The following is a 25,545-nucleotide window of genomic DNA, read 5'->3' on the forward strand; positions in this document are numbered from 1 at the left end:
GTGAACTGTCCAACACTCAATGTAAGCATTATAGGGATGACTGTTTACTAGTGAGATATCTAGACATCAACTCAGATAACAGAACATTCTTCATGCCCGGGCAGCTTAACACAGCATGCTTCCATGCCTTTTCCTTCCTGTAGAATGTGGAGGCAAGAGAACTTTGAAACTCTCTACTCATAGACAATTGCAGCTTGTCTAATTCTCTGTGTGTCCTGAACACATCTATCCCATGTGATAGTTATGTAGCAATAGTTTCCTATTGCTACATAACAAATTACCATAAACAGTGTGGCTTAAAGCAACACAGAGTATCTCACTTTTGCTATAGGTCAGAGGTCTGGGCCCAGCATGGCTGGATTTTCTGCTCAGGGTCTCATCAGGCTGAAATCAAGGTGTTGGCCAGGGCTGTGGTTCATTTGGGGCTTGGAGTCCTCGTCCAGGCTCACAGGTGGTTAGCAGAATTCATTTCCTTGTAGTTGCAGGACTAAGATCCTTATTTTCTTGCTAACAATCAGCTGAGGACCAGTCTCAGCTTCTAGAGGTTGCCTCTAACTTCTTGCTACATGATGGCCCCTATAGGCGATTCACAAAATGAATGTTTGCCTCCTTCTAGATCAGCCAGAGCACATCTCTCTGACTACTACTTCAGCAACCAGCCAGATAAAACCCTGCTTTTAAAGGATTCATGCAATTAGGTCAGGTTCATGTAGTTATTCACCCTATCCTAAGGTTAACTGATTTGGGAACTTAATTACATCTGGAAAATCCTTTCACCACAGTACCTAGATTACTGCTTGACTGGAAAACTGGGAGAAGATAAGTGTAGCCCAAAGGCTGGGAATCTTGGAGGGCTGTCTTAGTTCATTTGGGCTGCTATAAGAAAATACCACAGACTGGATAGCTTATAAATCACAGAAATTTCTCAGAGTTCTGGAGGCTAGGAAGTCCAAGATCACGGTGTCAGTGCAGTCAGGTCCTGGTGAAGGCCCTCTTCCAGGTTTCAGACTGCCAACTTCTCGCCGTGTCCTCACATAGTGGAAGGGGCTAGGGAGCGCTATGGGGTCTCTTTTATAAAACCACAAATCACCTTCATGATCTAAGCACCTCCAAAGGCCTCACCACCTCGTACCATCACATTGGGCATTAGGATTTCAACTTATGAATTTGGAGGGTCATAGCAGGGGCCGTCTTAAAATTCTGCCCAGCACACCCTGCAAGGGTCTATCTGCTCTCAGCCAACTGTTAAGGACCCAGGAGTTAGGGAATAGGGAAATAACTGGAGTAGTACAATGGTAGTGCAGGGACCTGAATCTAGATATTCCTTTCCACACCTCTGCACTTTCCCCCCATCCTGATTCTCTTTGGCAGTTGAAAAGTCTGCACAATACCCTGTACCAAGAGTGGGCAGACACCAACCTGAAGGCACTGCTAGTGCTATGAGGCTGGCTAGTGGTGGCCTATCCAACTGAGATCACAATAATACCTGCATTTGATTTTATTCTATGCCTTGCCACAGGAGCACTGTGCTATGTGTCCTCACCCTAGGGTGTAAGTAAATGCAGTCCACCTACTATGGGATCATGGAGGAAGGAGATTGGTGGGGACGGGGCTACTCCTGGGTTCCTGTTAAGGGCGAAATACATAGATATTTTCAGAAGAAGCCTCTCTCCAGAAATAAGGGAATACCTGAAACCCTGGGAACCATTTGGAGGCAATGCATACTATCTCATAGTTGGATCCCTTCAGGATTCTCCCCCAGGCCATCCCATTCTTCAGGACATCTCTTACTGACAAGGGCTCCTTTGCTAATCTGTCAAAATGCTGGATCAGTCATCAGTTACTGGATGCAGGAAGGGAGAGCTGGAAGCACTCCAGTGTTTCCTAATATTTAGCTACTCCCAGTTTCCTATCCTACTCCATTGAATTACACTGCCCACTACTTGCCTATGAAACTGTCAACAGTGGACTCTTAGGTTCCATGTCTAGCTATTCCTCTACCTCCTGGGATGACACAGGATTCAGGGTCATTGGAAAAAGGCTTGGGAGCAATCCTACAGGCCTTGGTTAGACTCTATTCAAGCCCTGTAACTATGAATGTTGCCTGTAACGCCACACGATGTGCGCATGCGTGTACACACACACACACACACACACACACACACACACACACACACACACACACACACACATCTCTCTGGACTGGATAATATGCACCTCCCTAGGCTGCTTCCTGTGTGGTCAAATGGGCTTCACCTCTTTGCCTCCAGTGGCCATGACCTATAACCCTGAGGTGATCACCAGCTGTTTCATGTTTTTCGGGATTCTCAGGCCCCCATAGCATCAGCTAGCCTAGACTTGAAGGAGAAAACTTTCCAGTTCGCCGTGGGGAGGGAGGACTAGGAGACACCACATAGTCTTATTCCTGGATAGGGGGTAATTGAGGCTGAAGACAATAGGAAATCTGCCAGTTACTCTAGGCTAAATAGCTAATGAGACCACTGTAGCCACCCAGTGGATTAGCCTGGACTCCTCAGCTAGGGTGCTTTTATTTTTATTATTGTTATTGTTGTTATTTTAACCGGGGTAGATTTAGACCATAGAATTGATCTTCATAATTTGACAGCCAAAGGGCTGTCTGTGCCCTAATCAACACATGCTAGTGTTTATGGATCATGATTAGTGGCAAGTAGAATAATCAGTATTCTGCATATGGGTAAAGGCAGTATAGTTACCTAATGTACCCCAGTCAGAATCTGGTACCTCTTGTCTGACTCTGAGCTTCCTCAGCTCCTGATTTAGGGAAGGGCTATTTATGGTTTTCTCTATTTCTGTGATTTTCAAAGTGTGGATCCTGCATCAGCAACATTAGCATCACCTGAGAATTCTTCAGTAATGCAAATTCTCAGGATCCTCTGTGGATCTGCAACCTGCAGATAAATCTTCCAGGTGATTCTGATACAGCTCAAGTTGGAGAACCACTGCCCTAGTTGCTGTATTAACATTCTCTCAGGGTTGCCTATAGATTGATATGATATATATTACTGATGGAATGGGGTTTGATGCATAGAGACCACATAGAGATTGGAAGTGGAGAACTACAGTGGTTGAGAAATAAGGGTCAGCTTGCCCAAGATTCTCTTGAGGCTGGCCTCCCAGAAAAGGAGTTGACCTTTGAGCTCCATGGAAACTAGCTACAGTCGAATGCTTAAGGAAATCAATTCTACTAGAATGCTGATCAGGCCACTTGTCTGCCATATCAAGACATGGCCTTTTGCCCCCGGTCTTGTCAGAAGAGAGCCTGTACACTCCTAACTGATGGATGATGAAGTAGTGGAACAGGGCTAGAAGCCGTGGTTCTGCCATGTCAGGCAGCTATTGGATCACAGCCCTTGTCAGGCCAGCCATTCTATGGTTTTCAGACTTCTTCCTTCGTGAAGAAATAACCTTCCTCATTGGCAGTGAGGCGGGAGGGAGTTGACTAGAAGACACTGCAGAGTCATACTCATTCAAGGACCAGAATCTCTCTCATTCCTGTGTGCTGACTCCGAATGGAATGAGTAACAGGGGACTTCCAAATCTGCTACTGCTCCTATACTCACTGGTTTCCTCCAATAAATGCTATTCTAAGGCCTGGCATGTGTACTGTCTGGTCATTTGGCTTTGTTTGCTCCGTGTTATCCAATCGTATGAATATATTGACATTATTTATTCATTCTTGTGTTGATGAGCATTTGGGTTATTTGCCTATGACAAGCAATGCTGCTATGAACATTGTTATGTATTTATCCTGATGCCATAAGCACAAATTTATCTAGGAGATATCCTAGGTATGGAATTATTGGATCATAGGGATCTATATCTTCACTTTTTAAAAATAATACCTAAGAGTTTTCCAAAGGAGTTTACCAATTTATATCTCCCACTAATGAGGGAGTTCATACACATTGCTCAACCTTGCTCACGTTGCTCAGTCAATCCTTGCTAACATTTGATACTGTCAACTATTTCATTGTAACCAATTTGTGTGTGTATTGTAGTATTTCATTGTGTTTTTACTCTTTTGTGAAGTACCTTTTGAAATATTTTCCTCCCTTTTTCTATTTTGTCATCTTTTTAATATTTTTTGTTGAAATTCTTTGGATACTTATTCTTTCTCATTTTTGTGTTGTAAAATCTTCTGTTTTGTTGCTGGTATTTTTTAAATTAAACTTTTTATTTTGAGGTAATTGTAGATTCACATGCAATGTAAGAAATAATACAGAGATATCCCACATACTCTTTACCCAGTTTCCGCCAGTGGTAATAAGACCATAGTACCATATCACAACCAGAATATTGACATTGATAGTGAAGACGCAGAACACTTCCATCACCACAAGGCTCCCTCATATTGCCCTTGTATAGCCACCCCTTTTGCCTCCTGCCCCCACCCCTCTTTATTATAATTTACTTCCTTCCAGTGGGTTTGGGTTTATATTGCTTTTTTTCTAGGTTCTTGGGGTGGGAGCTTAGATTATTGATCTGAGACTTCCTCTTTTCTAATTTATGCATTTAGTGCTATAAATTTCCCTCTCAGTACAGCCTTAGGTGTGTCCCACAAATTTTATGTGTTGTATTTTCACTTTCATTCAGTTAAATGTGTATTTTTAATTTACCTTCAGACTTGCTTTTTGACCCATAGATTATTTAGAAGTATGTTGTTTAGTTTCCAAATATTTGTAGATTTTCATGTCATCTTTTTTATGATTTCTAGTTTGATTCCAGTGAATCAGAGAACACACTCTGTATGACTTAAATCCTTGTAAATTTTTTGAGGTTTGTTTTATGGCCCAGAATATGCTCCATCTTGGTATATGTTCCGTTAGCACTTGAAATAAATGTATATGCTGATGTTTGGTGGAATGTTCTATAAATATCAATTAGATCCTGTAGGTTGATATTGTTGTTGAATTCTTCTAAATATTTGCTGATTTTCAGTCTAATTGTCCTATCAGCTCTTGAGAGGTGGGTGTTGAAGACTTGAACTATTGTGGATTTGTCTATTTCTTCTTTCATTTCTATCAATTTTTCATTCATATATTTTGCAATTCTGTTGGCTGATGCACACATATTTAGGATTGCTATATCTTCTTGGTTGCTTAACCCTTTTATCATTATATAATGCCCTTCTCTGTTTCTAGCAATTATCTTTGCTGTAAAATCTAATTTATCAGACACCAATGTAGCCTCTTCTGCTCTCCTTTGATTAATGTTTATACAATATAACTTCTTCCATCCATTTATTTTCATCCTGCCTATCATTATATTTGAAGTGAGTTTCTTGTAGACAGCATATAGTTGGCTCACGAATCCTATTTGGCACCTTATACCAGGGAGGTCATGCAAAAATCAGATCATGTGTCCTGATTTTTATTCGTTTATATTTGTGTCCTGCCTTTTTCCACAAATGACTTAAAATCTGCAGCAAGCACATTTTCAATGAAACAGTAATAAATACATATAGGAAGAAAGTCAGAAACAAGGCAAAGATGAGCATAAATATGTTGATCACTGGGGCTAAAGTATTGCTATACTTGAGATTAAAATTTGGAATTGAACTTCCAGGAAGTCACAGTAACAATGTACTTTATGTAATTTTCATTATCAGAAAAGAGAGAGGGCGTCCCAGTTACTTGTGACTCTAGACCAGCATTGTCCAATAAACTTTCTGCAATAATGGATTCTATACCTGCATTATCCGGTCCTGTAGCACTAGCCACATGTGGCTGTTAAGCGCTTGAAATGTGGTTAGTGACTGAGGAACTGACTTTTACATTTTATTTAATTTTTATTAATTTAAATTTAAATAGCCACATGCAACTAGTAGCTACCTTATTAAACAGCACAGGTCTAGAAGAAACAAAGTCGCATTGTGTAATTGGAATCAAATGGACAGAGTTTAATTTTTGGCTCTGTCACAGGTATGTGTGACCTTGAAGAAGCTACTTAACCTTTCTGAGCCTCAGTTTCTAGATCTGTAAAATGAGCGCAATAATAGCGTCTACTTCTAAGATTCTGAGGAAACAAAATAATGTATGCAAAGTATTTACCACAATCCCTGACACATAGCAAATGCAGTCCTGTTTTATAATACTTGAAATTACCTGGTTTGTCAGGAGACTTTACGCCAACTCTGATTCTTTTACTGGCACTAAAATGGAGGTTTTATAGAAGAATCAGTAACTAGGAGTCTAAGTTGTGCTTAAGCATTTTAGCCAATACCTGGTTTCTAGCCATAGAATCAAAGGTCAATCAAACATTGATAAAAACTTGTACCCATTTGCGACGGCTTGAGGATACTCTGTTCAAAAGCTTGGGCCTCTTTTTTTTTTCCTGCCAAGTTGCTAAGGAATTAAGCCCTAATATTAGTATTTAGTAGCTCTTTCAGACTTGTAGTTCAACTTTTCTTCATTTTAGGTGTATTAAAAGCAAAAATATTAATTTCAATGAGCTTTCACTTGAAAGGAGATTCATTACTTTTAATAAAAAGGACACTTGTTAAAACAGGAATATCACATACATTTAGCAAAGATAATGTCCAAGTTTTGGGCTTGATACAGTGTGTCCAGTGGACTAGAGCCTGGCATCAAGCTCCACATGCTGCCAAGAAAGAGAAATCAGAGGCTGGCACTTGACTGCTGAGGAGACATGTACCCATAGGTCTCAAATTTATCCCTTTCTTTGTGTCAATTTTATCATTTTGCAGATTTAGATAGTTGGTACTTAAAACAACCCCTGACTATTTACTCATTTTTCAGACCAAGCAGTGAGTGATAAAATTGCTCTTCAGTAGTGAGAAAGCTAGGACAAGACTGGCATAGCTATTGCCTAGACTTCAGGCTGCAGGGAAAGTAAGGAATTGGCTGTATTTTTATATATTTTTACACTATTACTAGCTTCTTATATTTGGCTGAGAAACCTCTCCTATACACAAAGGCCTATGTGAACATGTGCCATCCTAGATATGTAAATAGCAAATGACTTGTGACTGTGTATCTGTGTGAATACATGTTTGCAAAATATTTGATATAGGCTTTATGGACTATAGCAACCTGCAACCTCTCTTATGTTGTTTTTAGCAGAATTCTCCATAAGATGATAGTGTAATAATGATCACTAGAAAAAACTTTATCTCAGTTTGGCTTACTCCTTATATGGAAACTATTGGACTAAGAACCCCTACTCTACAGAAGGAAGGTGGAGTTTGGAAGAAATGACTAGCAAACTTCAAGTGTGCAGTTTTGAAAGAGTCTTTAAAAAAATAGCAGTTCATGGGGCTGGTCCAGTGCCATAGTGATTAAGTTTGCACGCTCTGGTTCGGCGGCCCGGGCTTTGTGGGTTTGGATCCCAGGTATGGACCTACATACAGTTCATCAAGCCATGCTGTGGCGGTATCCCACACACAGAATAGAGTAGGACTGGCACAGATGTTAGCTCAGGGACAATCTTCCTCAAGCAAAAAGAGGAAGATGGGCAACAGATGTTAGCTCAAGGCCAATCTTTCTTGCCAAAAAAAAAAATGACAGTTCTTCCAACACAATCTTATTTGAGTTCATCATACTTTTTTGTCTAGGATCAGACAGGGCCCACCAGACTTTGAACAATATTCACTGCAAAAGAACAATTTAATTAGATGAATAATGAGTCTATAAAATTGAGTCAGTTCTTTTGGGACAATAAAGCTGAGGAAAAAATCTCTCCTAGATATCAATGGGAACCTATGGTTTCTTACTTAATGCCACATCATGTCCCCAAGTCTACTTTCATTACTGATTTTTAAATTTTTTATTTTAAGATTGGCAATAGATGTTAGCTCAGGTGCCAATCTTTTTTTTTTCTTCTTCTTCTTCTCTCCAAAGCCCCCCAGTACATAGTTGTACATTCTAGTTGTAGGTCCTTCTGGTTGTGCTATGTGGGACACCGCCTCAGCATGGCCTGATGAGCAATGCCATGTCCACGTCCAGGATCCAGAACTGACGAAATCCTGGGCCACCAAAGTGGAGCGCATGAATTTAACCACTCAGCCATGGGGCTGGCCCCTCATTACTGATTTTAACATGTAAGTTTGAAGCCTTCCACAGAGACGATGTTCTTTGAAATAAGAATGTCATAATTAGACTTATTTGATAAGCTCTTTGGTACACTTTTTTTTTTTTTAAAAGATCTTATTTCTTCTTTTTCTCCTCAAAGCCCCCGGGTACATAGTTGTACCCAGTACATAGTTGTGTATTTTTAGTTGTGGGTCCTTCTAGCTGTGGCATGTGGGATGCTGCCTCAGCATGGCTTGATGAGCGGTGCCACGTCTGCGCCCAGGATTCGAATTGGCGAAACCCTGGGCTGCTGAAGTGGAGCAAACAAACATAAACACTGGGCCCCTGGGTGGGGCACCTGGTGCCCTTTTTACGTTCTGTTATGTATGCTTTAGTTTCATTTGTCTTGCTTCTGCTTTAAAATCAGGAGTGACAGGATCAGGCCTGTATTTGCTTAAACATGGGACCAACTTCCAGAGCTTGTTTCATTCTGTTGATAAAAGACAAAAAAGTCTCTAAAGAAGAAGTCAGAATGGAGTTTCAGAAAATCTTGCTATCACAAAGACTGCTTAATCCTTTGACTGCTGCCTAATCTCAGTAGGTGCCAACCATTTTAGTATTGCTATGTCAAGGGTTAATCTAGGGTTCCAGAATGGAAAGTTGGAGAAAAAGGGTAAACATCTCAAGGATTACTCTCCTTTTCTTCCTCTACACTGGTACCCACAATCCAAGGTACCATTCTTTCTTCTGGACTAGTGTCAAGTCTTCCCAACTGGTTATTGGGAGGTATGCTCCAGGGAATTCAGCTAGGTCAGAAAAAAATGCAGCTGAACTGTCTTATTCAGCTTATGGGTTGATGGCTCTGTAGCTTCTGGCTATTTATTTAACCAACCAATTGTGCCAAGCATTGTAGTAAGCACTGGGAATAAGAGATGAGTTAGATACAGCCTCACCCTCAAATAGATTACAATTAGAGAGAGAAGCAGAAATTAAAACCTCAGCAAAACAAAATAGGTAATTATAATCAATGCAGCTAATAGAGTAGAAAGAGGTTTATGTGGAGGGACAAAAAGGACAAGAGGAGGAAGTACTTAACGGAGTGTGTTGGTGAGGAATAGGTGGTGATGATCAAAGAAGGCTTCCTGAGCTGTCTTACACCAACAAAAGGAGTTAGCCTGTAAAAGCTGGGGGTGGGAAGTGGGGAAGCCCGGCAGCAGGCAAAGCATGAATAAAGATATACAATGGTGTAGGGGAGCAGTATAAGAAGTTTGGTTTTGCTGGTGTTTCAGTATGAATGGGGGTGAAGGAGAGTAGGAGGAGGATGAAGCTGGAGAGAGAGACAGGATCCAATTTAAGGAGCTTAAACTTTAACCTTAGGAATGAATTTTTATTTATTTAAACTTTAACCTTAGGAACGAATTTATTCAAACTTGGTCAGACTTGCATTTTTAAAAGATCACTAGCTGCTCTTTGAAAGGTAGATTTTTGGAAAAACTAAACTGGAAGTAATGAGATTCTTTGGGAGTCTGCTGCAGTAACAGCCTTAACCCTCACCATAACAGTACTAAGCAGCTGGTATCCACTGAGACGTTAGAGGTCTAGCAGACAATTGAAATGCAACGCAAGAATGACTAACAGATATGGATAGGAAGTATAATAAGCAGAATTAGTTCGGGGTGTGTGTCGGGGCAGGGGGTTGCAAAGAAAAGAGAAGAGTTAAAAGTGAGGCATTGGTTTCAGATCTTGCCATTTACCCACAGGAGCCACAGGAGACGGAGCAGAGTTGAAGGGAAAGATCATTCAAGTTAGGGTTTACCGAGTTTGAGGTGTCTACAGCAGGACACTCAGAGGAAGATGACCAGCAGCAAGTTGGATCCAAGAGTCTAGAGCTCAGAAATGAGGTCAGAGGTAGAGAAATTGCCAGAGGAATCAAAGATTAAACAAGCAACAAAGCTAAAACAGGCCCATTGAAGCAGGTTAGGAAACAAGAAAAAAAGACAAGAAAAAATGGGGGGAAAAAAAGGGACAATCTGAATAACTGGGCTACAAAAAATAGTTAATGCTCTAACTAAATGATTAACATGAACTAAGTTTATGCTTAAGTTATTTTTATAGGAACCAAAACAAAACAGAGCATACCTTAAAAGGCACAGTTAAAAAGCAGCGTTCGGAGGCAAGATTGGGCGGGCCGCCCGAGGCCACGCCCATCGCCACGCCCACCGGCGCTGGCCACGCCCTGCAGCCCACGCGCGACGCCGCTTCCTTTAACCAGGTCGCCATCTTGAGAGACGCTGGTCTTTTACGGCGCGAAAGCCAGATTTGGGTTTGGGGCTCTGAAGTCACCGTAAGTGATGTGTCCAGCCCCATGCTTCCCCCTTAAGCATTTGCAGCAGTGGGAAGCTACATTTATATTAGCAAGTTGGCAGCCCAACCTGAGGCACTTCGGCCCAGTCAGCTCCCTACGACCGGCCGGTGAACCTGAGGCTGCCATTATCCTCAGGGGAGGAAGCTGAGCCCAAAGGGCCTCCGCCGATGTCCGTTCCCACTGGGGTCAGGGGCCCCAAGCCCCGCAGCCCGACGGCAGGCCGGGTGGCTCGGCTGGGCCTCCAGGGCTGGCCTGCGGTCGGCCTGTCCGGAAGTCCGGCCGGTGTGACGGCTCTGCTCGTTTGTTCCTCTCGGCGATCCCAGCCCGACGCTGCCTGTCGTTCAACGTCTGAAAATAGTTGTTTCCTGTTTGTCCGGTTTTCTGGTTGTTTACGGCGGGAGGGTAATTCTTGTTCTGGTTTCTCCATCCTAACGGGCATGCTCTGGTTTTTGACTCAAGCTGCTGCGTGAACAGTGGCGCCCTTTTCTGAGATGGGACAGACTTCAGGAGGAATAGATTTTGAAGGGAAAATCAAGGGTTCCGTTTTGGACATCCTAATTTTGAGATGCCTGTGAAAAATCCAAGTGGAGATTTCAGTAGGCTGTGGGATATGTGGGTTTGGAAATCAGAGAAGAGGTCTGGAAGGGAAACAGTATTTATTGATCTTTCCCTAAATATTATTGAGTTTTCACGTGAACTTGGCTACCTTGGCTGGGAGAGACAAAGTTAAAGGATCTGTAGATAATGTGGAAAATGGTTGTGGTAATGATTCTGGTTAAAATGCTGTGTTTTATTCAATGTTCGAGCAATTTACCATCCTCTTAGCCTCAGACCTTTTGTTTTGGCCTAATTGCACTGTAGGCGGAAAAAATGCTCTTAAGATTTCAATTCTTACAAGTTTATTAAAACCAGTTGTATGGTCAGTATCACTTTCGAAAAATGTTCCGTTTCCATTTGAAAAGAAATTTTGCAGTCGTTGAGTACGGTGTTCTCTAAATATTGACTAGTTTGTTAACCCTGTTGAAATCTTCTGTATCCTTACAGACTTTTTTGTCTGCTTATTATATCCTTTATTGAGAGAAGTGTGCTAACTCTTCCACCGTGATTGTGGATTTGTCTCTTTCTCCTTTAGAGGCTATGTGATTGGTTGCCTACAAATTGAAATGTCTTCTCTTTTTTTTTAGTCGTTTTTCATCATTATGTAATGTTTTAATGTCCCTTTTTGTCTCTACTTACACTTTTTGCCTCAAGGTTTTTTGGTCTGATGTTTTTGATTTGATGTATAGTGAGGTGGATGGTACCATTTGGCCCCAAGTCTCACCTTTCCTTTAGTTACACCCTTTGTATTTACACCCTTTGCCATGTAACTTTACAGTACCCTCTGACCATGAGTTGACTCCTTGGCTTTTTGACTTTGGCTTCAAGGCACTAGAGTGCCTTTCACAAAAAAGAAACTGGGGCACAACAGAAAGTTTTCAGGGGTAGAGACTGTTACCTGGGATCAAGTCCTGCAAGACTAACTTTATTTGTTGTGGGTTTTTTTTCTCTAATTCTACACATTCTCTGAAAGTTTCTGTGTATGAGAACAACTTTTTCCTATTGCAGTGGGGTGAGAAAATGCAGTAGGGATAGCTAGATATCCCTCCCTTCTTTTTTCCTTCCTCCATCCTGCTAATTGGAATTTGGAGTGATGGATATAGTTCGAGCAGCCATTTTGGACCCTGAGAAGGAAGCCCTGTGCTGCAGTGGAAAAACAAGATGGAAGATGTCTGGGTTCTTAATGATGATGTGAAGCCACACACCACATAATTTGTTCTTTCTACCTTTGAAGGTCTTAGAAGGATCTTTTCAAATACCACATCTACTCGGGCAAGAGAAACAAAAGAAAAAATAGACAAATGGGACTTCATCATACTAAAGAGCTTTGCAAGGCAAAGGAAACCCTGAACAAAACAAAAAGACAACCCACCAACTGGGAGAAAATATTTGCAAATCATATATCTGACAAGGAGTTAATCTCCAAAATATATAAGTAATTCATACGACTCAACAACAACAAAACAACCTGAACAAAAAATGAGCAGAGAATGTGAACAGACGTTTTTCCAAAGAACTAATATGGATGGCAAACAGGCACATGAAAAGATGTTCAGCATCACTAATCATCAGGGAAATGCAAATCAAAACTATGATGAGATATCACCTTACACCTATTAGAATGGCTATAATTACCAAGACAAGAAACAACAAATGTTGGACAGGACGTGGAGAAAAGGGACCCCTCATACGCTGCTGGTGGGAAAGCAAACTGGTGCAGCCACTGTGGGAAACAGTGTGGAGATTTCTCAAAACATTAAAAATCGAAATACAGTATGACCCAGCTATTCCACTGCTGGGTATTCATCCAAAGAATTTGAAATCAACAATTCAAAGAGACTTCTGCACCCCTATGTTTATTGCAGCACTATTCACAATAGCCAAGATGTGGAACCAACCCAAGTGCCCTTGAACTGATGAATGGATGAAGAAGATGTGAAATTCTACTCAGCCATAAAAAAAGATAGAGTCATCCTATTTGCAGTAACATGGATGGACGTTGAGGGTATGATGTTAAGTGAAATAAGCCAGACAGAGAAAGACAAACACCACATGATTTCACTCATATGTGGAAGATGACCAAATACATGGACAGAGAGATCAGACTAGTGGTTACCAGAGGGGAAGGGGATTGAGGGTGGGTATAAGGGGTCAAGGGGCACAAAATATGGTGACTGACAGATGATAATATACAACTGAAATTTTACAATGTTGTAAACTATTATGTCCTCGATAAAAAAATAAAAAACACATTCATGTATATTATCTAATTTGATGTTTTCAGCGTCTATTAGTTGGCTAGAACAGAGAATAAGGTCCCATTAAGCCTTGAATGGTTCAATAACTGCGGTAAACACTCCACAAGGTAGTGGGAAAGGTAAGATGAACCTCTGCTCTTCTACACCAAATCCAGTGCTTTATCCTAGATTATAAACTTTTTTTTAGTCCATCTATTTTTGATGGAATTTTCTGTAGAATGGTGGGATAGGAAACATTTGAAGGAGCTACTACATCCTGATTGTTTTATTTGTCATTCCAGCAAAAGGGTGAACCATGCCTACGAAGGTCAACAGTGTTGAGCCCAGAAGCCAGAGGACAAGAAGCCAGAAAAAGCATACTCAAGGGATTATATGCTATTTCAACCACCAATGCTATCTCACTTTCATTACTGGCTGCTACAGCTGCAAGTGGAAAGTCAAACGGGAGAAAAAATCTAGCCATAAAATTTGCTGCTGCTCTTGGGTACAGAGAGTTGGGAAGGAGCTGGACCACACTTTCTCAGATAGGGGGAACTTGGGCTGGTCCCTAACTCCATGAGGGTTCATTAGAGTCTCAAGGACTGGGTGTGCTAGGGCCTACTTCCTCCATGAAAAGACTGTCTCAATTCTGGAGCCAAAGTTAACTTTACTGAAACATGTGCTGGTTTTCTTCATTTTCTTTCACTTGTATTCTTTTTATGTCATTCATTTATTCATTCACTTTTGCTTTTACTCATTCAGTAAACCTTGAAGAAAAAATGAAGTTTAGGTACAATTAGATGTTTTTGGCTAGGGATTACAGGAATGCCTGAATCTTTAATTCTCTCTTCATTGTGAGTTTCCCAAAGGAGCTATGCTTGTGAGGAAAAAAACAGCAAGTGAGAAACAAGATGCTCCGTTATTACTGGTCAGGCTAATGCCTGCTTTTCCCTAATAAAGATCTCTGGTGAGGCTAAATAGTGGCTTGTGGCCTCACCTCATTGAGGGCCTCTTTTTCTAAGCCATATGTTGGGACCATCTGGTGGGCTATATGATATAAAAGACCCAGTGATGAGCATGCTGGAGTGAGAAGAGGAGGGCCATATCATGTACCTTCACTTACTTGTAAACATGGTCCAGCTAGGGTCTGAGAGTCTGACGGATTGGATCACTAATTTCCTATGCCCGAGCTGGGGGAAGGGGTGGAAATGAGAAGCTTCCCTGGATTAGGCAGGAGTGTTCTTCTGTCCTCTTTACCTTTCGTGCCCAGATATTTGGCTTCTATGCTAGTGACTGGGAATAGCAGAGGAGCCTTAGGCATGATTCATGCTCTCAAGGAATTCACACTCTGTGGAGGAAAACACAAGTGCACACATAATCTCAATATAGTAAAAGAAGTGCTATACTTTGTGTGTGTGTGTGTGTGTGTGTGTGTGTGTGTGTTTGCATGCGTGCATGCATCCATGTGCCAAGGGAGGGACTGAAAATAACTTTATATAGAAGTTGAAAGATGATTAAGAATTGGATATGTAAAGAATAGGGGATGGCAGAAGAAATAGTACCGGAGGAGTTGTCAGAGGGCATTGGTGTAAGTTTTATTTTATGTGTAACTGAGGATATGGATGGAGAAGTGATGGGAAATGAAGCTAGAGAGAGATGAGTCAGATGTTGTGTAGTTTAAAGAATTTGACCTCTGCCACGTAGGGAATAAAGAGTCCCTAAAGATTTTAAGCTAGTGATGTTGCCTAAGCTATGTTTTGGAATGATTATTTGATCATGTGAGGATGCATTGGAAGGTACAAAACTAATGCAAGGAGACGTCTTTGCCTTCAAAGAGAAAGCAACAGCAATATTCAAGGTAAGAGATGTTGGTGGCCTGGATTGGAATAGTGATGGTAAAGATGGAGAACAGTGAATTGATTCAACAGATATTTATTACTTAGGGATGAGGTAGTAAGTCAAAAGAGCTATAAGGAAGGACATAAAGGGAAAGATAAAAGGAGGCTTCATGGAAAAGGTGACATTCAAGGCAGTGTGGTATGATGGAAAAATCCTTGGACCAGAGCCTGGGAGTATCTTTGGGTTCTAATTCCGGCTCTGCCCTTGGGCTGGTTTTGTGATATGCTGAGCCTCTCTAAAGCTAGGGAGTTGAACTAGATAATTCTCAAGGTCTCTAGATGATTCTCAAGGCCCCTATTCAGAGGAAGGAGTATAGCATTTAGCATAAGAGCTAAGTTCTTGTGTTATGGGGAAAGACTGCCTGGGTTCAATTTTTGGCTTCACCACTATCTCCAGATTAGAGCTTTACCACTGTGGGACACTGGGCAAGTTACTTAACATCCTGGTGCTTCAGGTTCCTCATTAGACTAATGGAGGTGGAGACAACAGTACCCACCAATAGGGTTTGTTGTGAAGATAGAAGAGGTAATATATGGAAACACCGAATAATTGGGCTCGGCACATAATTAGCACTCAATAAATGTTAGCTGTTACTATTATTACTGTTCTCGGAGTCACTGATGTGGAAGTGAACTTTCACATATAGAAATGATGGTGCAGGGGATTCTGGGTAGAGGGACTAAAGTGGTCTCAAGTCCAGAGATAGAGAAATGCAGTGGTGTATTTAGGGAAAAATGAATTTCCAGTATTGAATTTAGGCACATGTAAGACTATAAGTGGTAAGTGATAGGGTTGGAAAGGAATATTTTGATCAAATTATGAAGCATTTCTATGTCAAGCTAAAATATTTGAACTTTATCCTGTAAACAGTGGGGAGCCTTTGAAAATTTTTGAGCAAGAATGTAACAGACTCAAAATAAGGAAATGGATTTATTCAACAAAAACAAGTTTATTGAACACTTACTATGTGTCACAGTGAATAAGCTAACCAAGACTTCGGGCCCTCCTGCAGCCTACATTCTAGTAGCATGAGTTAGGTAATAATAAATGAAGAAAGATGATTTCAGGTAGTGATAAGAGCTTTGAAGATAATAAATAGGAAAATATGTTAGAAACTGGGATGGGAAAGTGATTAGAGTGGTTAGAGACTTCAAAGAAGTGACATGTGGCCTGTCTCCTAAATGAAGAGATAGAGCCAGCCATGTGTACATCTGGGGGCAAAAGTATTCCAGGCAGAGGAACAAGGAAGTACACAGCTCTTCAGGAGGGAACAGGTTGGGTCGTGTTCTGAAAACAATGAAGGCCAGTGTGGGTGGAGTTCAGAAGTGGAGTCAGTGTGTAGAATGGGATGAGGTCAGGGATGGTCAGGGGTTGATCATGTGGGACCCTGTGGGCCATGGCAGGCAGTTTAGATGATCTTCTAATACAATAGGAAACTCTGGGAGGGTTCTGAGCAGGGGAGTGGCATTACCTGGTACATGTTTTGGAAAGTCTATGCAAGTTTTGTGTAGAGAGTGAGTTTAAGACCTGAGTCAAACACTGTGCTCTTCATCCTCCTATACTCAGGAAGTGGGAGTTCAGTGCCTTGATACCTGTAATGTCTCTCATCTTTTTGGAATACCATTTCTATGTTTTCCATTTTACTTCTTTATTCTTACTCTTCACAATAGTTCCATAATTTAGACAGGGCAGGGATCATTCTATCCATTTTTAGCAGATTAAAAATCAGTGACCCAAAGAGGCAGAATTTTGTTTTCATGTGATATAAAAGTGTTAGGATTATAATTCAGGTAGCAACCTAAATTTAATGTTCCCGGAAGGGTTTGGCAATCTCTGGCATGGCTGGTTTGTGATACGGTTTTCAGTGTAGGGGGTTGCCTTGAAGGCTCAGTTTGAACACCTGCTCTGTAAAGATCTCCGCCATCCTGGCTTTGGGCTCACAGATCTGGGCGGTGCCTTTGCCGCTTCTTGGCCCTGTGACCTTGAGTCAATTGCTTTATCCTTCTGAGCTTTAGTTCTTCTGTAAAATGAAGTTAACAATACCTAACTTATATGGCTATATTGAGAAGTAAAGCAAATGTAAGTAGCTTGTGAAATCCCTAGCATTGTACTGGCACAAAATAGCTACTCAAAGAAAGATTTATTCTCAAACCCTTTCCCCCCACCCTCCCATGTCAAATGTGGGTAGATTAATGATTAAATGAACTGATGAATGATGAATGAATGAATGAATGAATGACTCAGTGAATGAGTCACTGAACAGATATTTGGTAGATAGAGAGGTAGATGAATTCAACAAATGATTGTTGAGAGCTAGCTGCATTTAAGGCACCATGCTAGATATTGGCAATACAGAGATGTGTAACACAAGTTCCCTTTCCTCAAAGAAGAAACTGTCACATCAGATACAAACATATAAACACATAATTGCAGTTCAGTGTAATAAATGTTATAAATAGGCTTATACAAAATTCCATAGGGGTAAAAAGAACACAGTGTTCACTGCAGCCTGAGGAGGGTAATGCATGGCACTACAACTGTACAGACCTTTGGCAAGTATCCACAGATATTTCTGAGCTAACATGGATAAATGGGAGCTAAATTAGACTTCTTTCTCTTCCCAGAGAGAGCGGTTATTTTACCCATTTCTGGTTGCTTCATTTTGCTTGTCTGTCACGTTGCTCTACGTGTGGATAGAAACCTCAAACGAATACTTTGGCTTTGACTGGTGAGTTTCAGGTTTTGTATTTTCATTTATGTAAGGGCTCTTTGGTCTGAAAGCTACCTGGATCCTACCTCAGGTTGAAAAGATCTGGTAGCATAAGAGGGAGGGTGGCAAAAATTGGGCTTTCCACAGCTGGCGGATGAGAAGCCTGACTCTGGGGCGGGATAAGGATGCTCAGCACCCCCACCTATTATGCTTCTCTTCTGCTTGTGCTCACTCTCACATTTAGACCAATCTGGCTCAGTGGGAAGCTTTCTCTGTGTTTCAATGTCCCCAGTCCTTCTATTCAGATGACTCTCTGAGACCTTGTTCCTCAGTCTTTTGTCTGGTTTACTGATGCATACTCCACTTGGTCTTCATGATCTCTGTCCACGAACCCTCATGTCTGTTCCTCAGCTCCAGGCTCTGCCTCTTCCTTCTGTCCTTAGGGAGTTTCCTAGGACTCTGAACACAGAAATGGCTGTCCCTTTTCAGCACCCTTTCATGCCCAAACTCCTATCCCTGGACTACTCCCAGCTCTTTCAGTTTCTCTGGTTTGATTGTTGCAAATCTTACTATTATTTGGTATTTGGGGGAGATAGTGGTATGTGTCAGTATGAGGCTTTTTAAAAAATGGAAGACAGTTTCTTTTCCCCTCTATAGAAGTGAAATATAGTTTGTTATTTTAAATATGAAAAATGCAAAAAATTAGAAAATATAAAAATCTGCTTAGTTTTATTCTCAAGTGATAATCATGTGTTGGTATATTCCCAGCCTTTTTTTCCCTATGCTTATTTTTATATTATTATGCTCATACCATGTATATAATTTTGTTTTTCCTTTTCACTTAAAATAATTACAAACATTTTGACAAATTATTAAAACTCTTAATGAACATCATTTAAAATCGTTTCAAAATATTTCATGACATGAAGATGCTATAATACACTTACTTAACCACTTTTTATTGTTAGGCATTATGAGTTTCCTAATTTTCTTGTTTTTGTAAAATTAGAGCGCAGAGAAATCTTTCTATTCTGACTTGTGTTCTTAGAATAGATTCCCACAGGTGGCGTTACTGAGTCAAGAAGAATAAACCCTTGTGAAATTCATTACGCCTATTGCCTAAATACTTTCTCAAAAGGTTGTAGCAATTTCCATTCACAACAGAGGTAATGAGAGTTTCTATTTTAACTGCCACTGACAGTATTAATTATTCTAATTTTGAATACTGTCTATTAATTTTCTAAATAGAAGTTATTTTGTTTTATTTTAATCATTGAATAAGTTTCAAACTAGTTTATTTAACTAATTTGTTTTCTTTTAAATTTTCTTCCTTTGCCCATTTATCTTGTGGGATCTTTAGTAAGTTTTCTCATCAGTTTATAAGCAATCTTTATTTATGGATCAGTTCTGAATAATTCCACAGCACTTGAAATACAAAAATGTTTCTTTAGATTTATAAATTTTCCCCCAATTTTAAAAAACTTTTTGTTGAGATATAATTGACCTGTAACATTATATTAGTTTCAGCTGTACAACGTAATGATTCAATATTTGTATATGTTGTGGAATGAGCACCACAATAAGTCTAGTTAATGTCCATAACCATACATAGTTACAATTTTTTTCCTGTGATGAGAACTTTTAAGATCTACTCTCTTAGCTTTCAAATATATAATATAGTATTATTAACTATAGTCACCATGCTGTACATTACATCCCCAGGATTTATTTATTTTATAACTGTAAGTTTGTACTTTTTTTTTTCCACCTTCACCCATTTTGCCCACCCTCCACCCCATGCTTCTAGCAACCACCAATCTGTTCTCTGTATCTATGAATTTGGGTTTTGGTTTTGGTTTTTTTTTTTCCTTCAGATTTCACAAATAAGTGAGATCATATGGTATTTATCTTTTTCTGACTTATTTCATGTGGTGTAATATCCTCAAGTTTCATCCATGTTGTCCCAAATGGCAAGATTTCCTTCTTTTTTATGGCTGAATAATATTGTTTTGTGTGTGTATGTGGTATATATACGTGTATACCGCATTTGACTTTCTCCCTCTGACTTATTTCACTTAGCATAATACCCTCAAGGTCCATCCATGTTGTCACAAATGGCTGAATTTCGTCATTTCTTATGGCTGAGTAGTAGTCCGTTGTTTATATATACCACATCGTCTTTATCCATTCGTCCCTTGATGGGCACCTAGATTGCTTCCAAGTCATAGCTGTTGTGAATAACTGCAGTAAACATAGGGGTGCATGTATCATTATGCATTTGTGCTTTCGTGTTCTTTGGATAAATACCCAGCAATGGAATAGCTGGATCATATGGTAGTTCAGGTCAATTTTTTGAGGACTCTCCATACTGTTTTCCATAGTGACTGCATGAGTTCTTTGTATATTTTGGATATTAAGCCCTTATCAGATATATGGTTTGCAAATATCTTCTCTCACTTGTTAGGTTGTCTTTTTGTTTTGTTGATGGTTTCCTTTGCTGTGCAGAAGCTTTTAAATTTGATGTAGTCCCATTTATTGATTTTTTCCTATTGTTTCCCTTGCCCAGTCAGACATGGCACTTGAAAATATGTTGCTAAGACTGATGTCAAAGAGTGTACTGCCTGTTTTCTTTTAGAAGTTTAATGATTTCAGGTCTTATATTCAAGTCTCTAATCCATTTTGAGTTAATTTTTGTGTATGGTGTAAGATAATGGTCTACTTTCATTCTTTTGCATGTGACTGTCCGGTATTCCCAACACCATTTATTGAAGAGACTTTCCTTTCTTCGTTGTATGCTCTTGGCTCCCTTGTCGAATATTAGCTGTCCATAGATGTGTGGGTTTATTTCTGGGTTCTTGATTCTGTTCCATTGATCTGTGTGTCTGTTTTTATGCCAGTATCATGCTGTTTTGATTACTACAGCTTTGTAGTATATTTTGAAATCAGGGAGTGTGATACCTCCAGCTTTGTTCTTTTTCTCAGGATTCCTCTGGCTATTCAGGGTCTTTTGTTTTTGCATATAAATTTTAGGATTCTTTGTTCTGTTTCTGTGAAAAATGTTGTTGGAACTTTGATAGGGGTTGCATTGACTCTGTAGATTGCTTTAGGAAGTATGGACATTTTAACTATGTTAATTCTTCCAATCCAAGAGCACGGAATATCTTTCCATTTCTTTGTGTCTTAAATTTCTTTCAACAATGTTTTATAATTTTCAGTGTACAGATCTTTCACCTCTTTGGTTAAGTTTATTCCTAGATATTTTATTCTTTTTGTTTCAATTGTGAATGGGATTGTATTCTTTTTTTTTTTTGAGGAAGATTAGCCCTGAGCTAACTGCTGCCAATCCTCCTCTTTTTGCTGAGGAAGACTGGCCCTGAGCTAACAGCTGTGCCCCTCTGCCTCTACTTTATATGTAGGACACCTACCACAGCATGGCTTTTGCCAAGCAGTGCCATGTCTGCACCCAGGATCCGAACCTGTGAATCCTGGGCCGCCGAGAAGTGGAATGTGCGAACTTAACCGCTGTGTCACCGGGCTGGCCCCAATAGGATTGTATTCTTAATTTCTCTTTCTGGTACTTCATTGTTAGTGTATAGAAATGCAACTCATTTTTGTATGTTGATTTTGTATCCTGGAACTTAATGGTATTCTTTTATTCTAAAAGTTTTTTAGTGGATTCTTTAGGGTTTTCTGTATATAAAATCATGTCATCTGCAAATAGTGACGGTTTCTCTTCTTCCTTTCCAATTTGGATCCCTTTTATTTATTTTTCTTGCCTGATTGCTCTGGCTAAGACTTTCAATACTATGTTAAATAAGAGTATTGAAAGTGAGCATCCTTATCTGGTTCCTGTTCTCAGAGGGATAGCTTTCAGTTTTTCTCCAATGAGAATGATATTAGCTCTGGTTTTGCCATATATGGCCTTTGTTATGTTGAGATACTTTCCTTCTATATCCATTTTATTCACAGTTTTTATCGTAAATGGATGTTGTATTTTGTCAAAAGCTTTCTATGCATGTGTTGAGACAATCATGTGATTTTTATTCTTCATTTTTTTAATGTGGTGTATTGCATTGATTGATTTACAGATGTTGAACTATCCCTCTATCCCTGGAATAAATCCCACTTGATCATGATGTATGATCTTTTTAATGTATTGTTGTATTCAATTTGCTAGTATTTTGTTGAGGATTTTTGCATCGATGTTCATCAGTGATACTGACCTATAATTTTCTTTTTTTGTGTTGTACTTGTCTGGTTTTGTTATCAGGGTAATGTTGGCTTCATAGAATGCGTGTAAAAGCTTCCCCTCTTTTCCAATTTTTTGGAAGAGTTTGAGAAGGATGGATATTAAGTCTTCTTTGAATGTTTGGTAGAATTCACCTGGGAAGCTGTCTGGTCCTGGACTTTTAATTTTGGGGAGGTTTTTGATTACTGTTTCAACTTCCTTACTGGTAATCAGTCTATTCAAATTCTCTATTTCTTCTTGATTCAGTTTTGGAAGGTTGTATGATTCTAAGAATTTATCCATTTCTTCTAGATTAACCAGTTTGTTGGCGTATAGCTTATCGTAGTATTCTCTTAGAATCTTTTGTACGTCTGAGGTGTCCATTGTAATTTCTCCTCTTTCATTTCTGAGTTTATTTATTTGAGCCTTCTCTCCTTTTTCTTTTTTTTTTTTTTGAGGAAGATTAGCCCTGAGCTAACATCCGTGCCCATCTTCCTCTACTTTATATGTGGGACGCCTACCACAGCATGGTTTGACAAGTGGTGTGTAGGTCTGCACCCAGGCTCGGAACTGGCGAACCCTGGGCTGCTGAAGCAGAACGTGTGAACTTAACCACTGTGCCATTGGGCTGGCCCCGTCTCTTTTTTTCTTGGTGAGTCTAGCTAAAAGTTTGTTAATTTTGTTTATTGTTTCAAAGAGCCAGCTCTTGGTTTCATTGATTTTTTTCTGTTGTTTTTTTAGTCTGTATTTCATTTGTTGATGAAAATAATCCATAACCAATCTATAAATGAAAATTGGAGTGAGTTTATTATAAGCCAGATCTAAGGACTAGCTTAGCCTGGGGCCTTCCTTCCCCAAAGAAGGAAGGGCACTGGGCTGGCCCCGTGGCCGAGTGGTTAAGTTCGCATGCTCCGCTGCAGGCAGCCCAGTGTTTCGTTGGTTCGAATCCTGGGCGCGGACATGGCACTGCTCATCAGACCACGCTGAGGCAGCGTCCCACATGCCACAACTAGAAGGACCCACAACGAAGAATATACAAAACAACTATGTACGGGGGGCTTTGGGGAGAAAAAGGAAAAAATAAAATCTTAAAAAAAAAAAAAAAAAAAAAGAAGGAAGGGCACTAAAGAAGTGGGGCTGTACAGAGTGGTTATATACCATCAAAGAACGTGTATCACATATAATTGAAATGTCCCTTTTACAGTAGTCACGAGATTGCCCTGTCGGCATAGCAGTTGATGGACACACCAGGTAGTAGGTCTGCTGTTTGGTGGACACAGCAGTAGCCCATCTGTTGTCTCGAGCTGGGTGGTCACAGGATGGGCACAGCAGTCAATTCCTAGCCTAGAGAGAGATGTTTATGCTTAAGGAAATGCCAATGTGGGGAAGTTGCTTCTTTATCTTAAGGCCATTTGGTCTTATCTTTGGGACATAGCAAATGCTTAAAGCAGGTATACAATGCATGTTCAACGGCCATGTTAGGCCCTTTTGGAAAAACAAGATCAGGCCAAATTAGGTTTACACCAAATGTCTTCCTCATATACTCTAATATATCCTATTGCTTGTCATTTGTTTATCCCATTTATTTCTGCTCTGGTTTTTATTATTTCCTTCCTTCTACTGGTTTTGGGCTTTGTTGATTCTTCTTTTTCCATTTCCTTTAGGTGCACTGTTAGATTATTTGAGATTTTTCTTGTTTGTTGAAGTAGGCCTGTAATGTCTTATAGTTTTCAGTGTACAGGTCTTTCACCTCCTTGGTTAAATTTATTCCTAGGTATTTTATTTTTTTGATGCAATTGTAAATGGGATTGTTTTCTTAATTTCTCTTTCTGATGGCTCATTATTAGTGTATGGAACTGTAACGGATTTTTGTATATTGATTTTGTATGCTGCAACTTTACTGAACTCATTTATTAGTTTTAACAGTTTTTGGTGGAGTCTTTAGGGTTTTCTATATGTAATATCATGTCATCTGCAAATAGTGACAGTTGTACTACTTCTTATCCAACTTGGATGCCTTTTCTTTCTTTTTCTTACCTAATTGCTCTGCTTAGGACTTCCAATGCTATGTTGAATAAAAGTGGCTAGAGTGTGCACGTGATTACATTGGCCATTTCCCCATATTGCCAGAATCTTAGAACATTTTAATTACACTACCCCCTCCACCCTTGTCTTGTTCCTGACCTTAGAGGAAAAGCTTTTAGCTTTTCACCACTGAGTATGATGTTAGCTGTGGGCTTGGCTCCAGTTTTATTGAGGTATACTTGACATACAACATTATGTAAATTTAAGTTATACCTCATAATGATTTGATATATGTATATATTGCAAAATGATTACTACAGTAAATTTAGTTAACATTCATCACCTCACATAGCTATAAATTTTTTTCTTGTGATGAGAATTTTAAAGATCTACTCTTTTAGCAACTTTCAAATATACAGTATTGTTAACTATAGTCATCATGCTGTATATTACATCCCCAGAACTTATGTATTTTGTTATTGGAAGTTTGTACCTTTTGATCACCTTCACCCCATTCCTCACCACCCGCTCCCCCGCCCCCCCGCCACTGGCAACCAGAAATCAGTTTTCTGTTTCTATGAGTTCACTTTTTATAGATTCTACATAGAAGTGAGATCATACAGTATTTGCCTTTCTCTATCTGACCTATTTCATTTAGCATAATGCCCTCATGGTCCATCCACATTGCTGCAAATGGCAAGATTTTTTTTCTTTTTTATGGCTGAATATTTGTGTGTGTGTGTGTGTGTGTGTGTGTGTGTATCGCATTTTCTTTATCCAGTCATCCATCAATGGACACTTAGGTTGTTTTCATTTCTTGACTATTGTAAACAAGGCTTCAGTGAACATGGTGGGGCAGATATCTCTTTGGGATAGTGATTTTATTTCCTTCAGATATACACCCAGAAGTGGGATTGCTGGATCATATAGTAGTTCTATTTTTAATTGTTTAAGGAACCTCCATACTGTTTTCCATAGGGGCTGTACCAGTTTACATTCCCACCATCAGTGTACAAGAGTTCCCTTTCCTCCAAATCCTTGCCCACACTTATCTCTCATCTTTTCAATAATAGCTGTTCTAACAGGTATGAGGTGATATCTCCTTGTGGTTTTGATTCTCATATTCCTGATGATTAGTGATGTTGAGCACCTTTTCATGTACCTGTTGGCCATTTGAATATCTTCTTTGTAAAAATTCTTCTCAGGTCCTTTGCCCATTTTTAATCAGGTTGTTAGTTTTTTTGCTGTGTTGTATATATTTTGGATATTAACTCCTTATCAGATGTGAGATTTGCACATATTTTCTCCCTTTCTCCCATTCTATAGGTTGCCTCATTTCTTTTTCTTTTTTCTTTTTTTTTTTTTTTTAAAGATTGGCACCTGGGCTAACAACTGTTTCCAATCTGTTTTTT

The 25,545-nt window shown here is 39.7% G+C and overlaps 1 protein-coding gene across 4 annotated transcripts in view; it reads left to right on the forward strand.

The window, feature by feature from the left end:
- Positions 1-10,303: 10,303 nt before the first annotated feature.
- GDPD4 (glycerophosphodiester phosphodiesterase domain containing 4) overlaps positions 10,304-25,545 on the forward strand; it is a 121,511-nt gene continuing 106,269 nt past the window's right edge. The window contains exons 1-3 of one of the 4 annotated variants that reach the window (XM_023645661.2): positions 10,304-10,416; positions 13,574-13,776; positions 17,795-17,898. In XM_023645661.2, the coding sequence (XP_023501429.1) occupies positions 13,588-13,776; positions 17,795-17,898 (293 nt within the window). In that variant the 5' untranslated portion in view covers positions 10,304-10,416; positions 13,574-13,587. Of the gene's footprint in view, positions 10,417-13,573; positions 15,130-17,794; positions 17,899-25,545 lie in introns of all 4 variants that reach the window. The other 3 variants (XM_023645666.2, XM_023645662.2, XM_070273259.1) reach the window with 3 other exon arrangements.

Source organism: Equus caballus, chromosome 7 (genome assembly GCF_041296265.1).
Source record: "Equus caballus isolate H_3958 breed thoroughbred chromosome 7, TB-T2T, whole genome shotgun sequence".
NCBI lineage: Eukaryota > Metazoa > Chordata > Mammalia > Perissodactyla > Equidae > Equus > Equus caballus.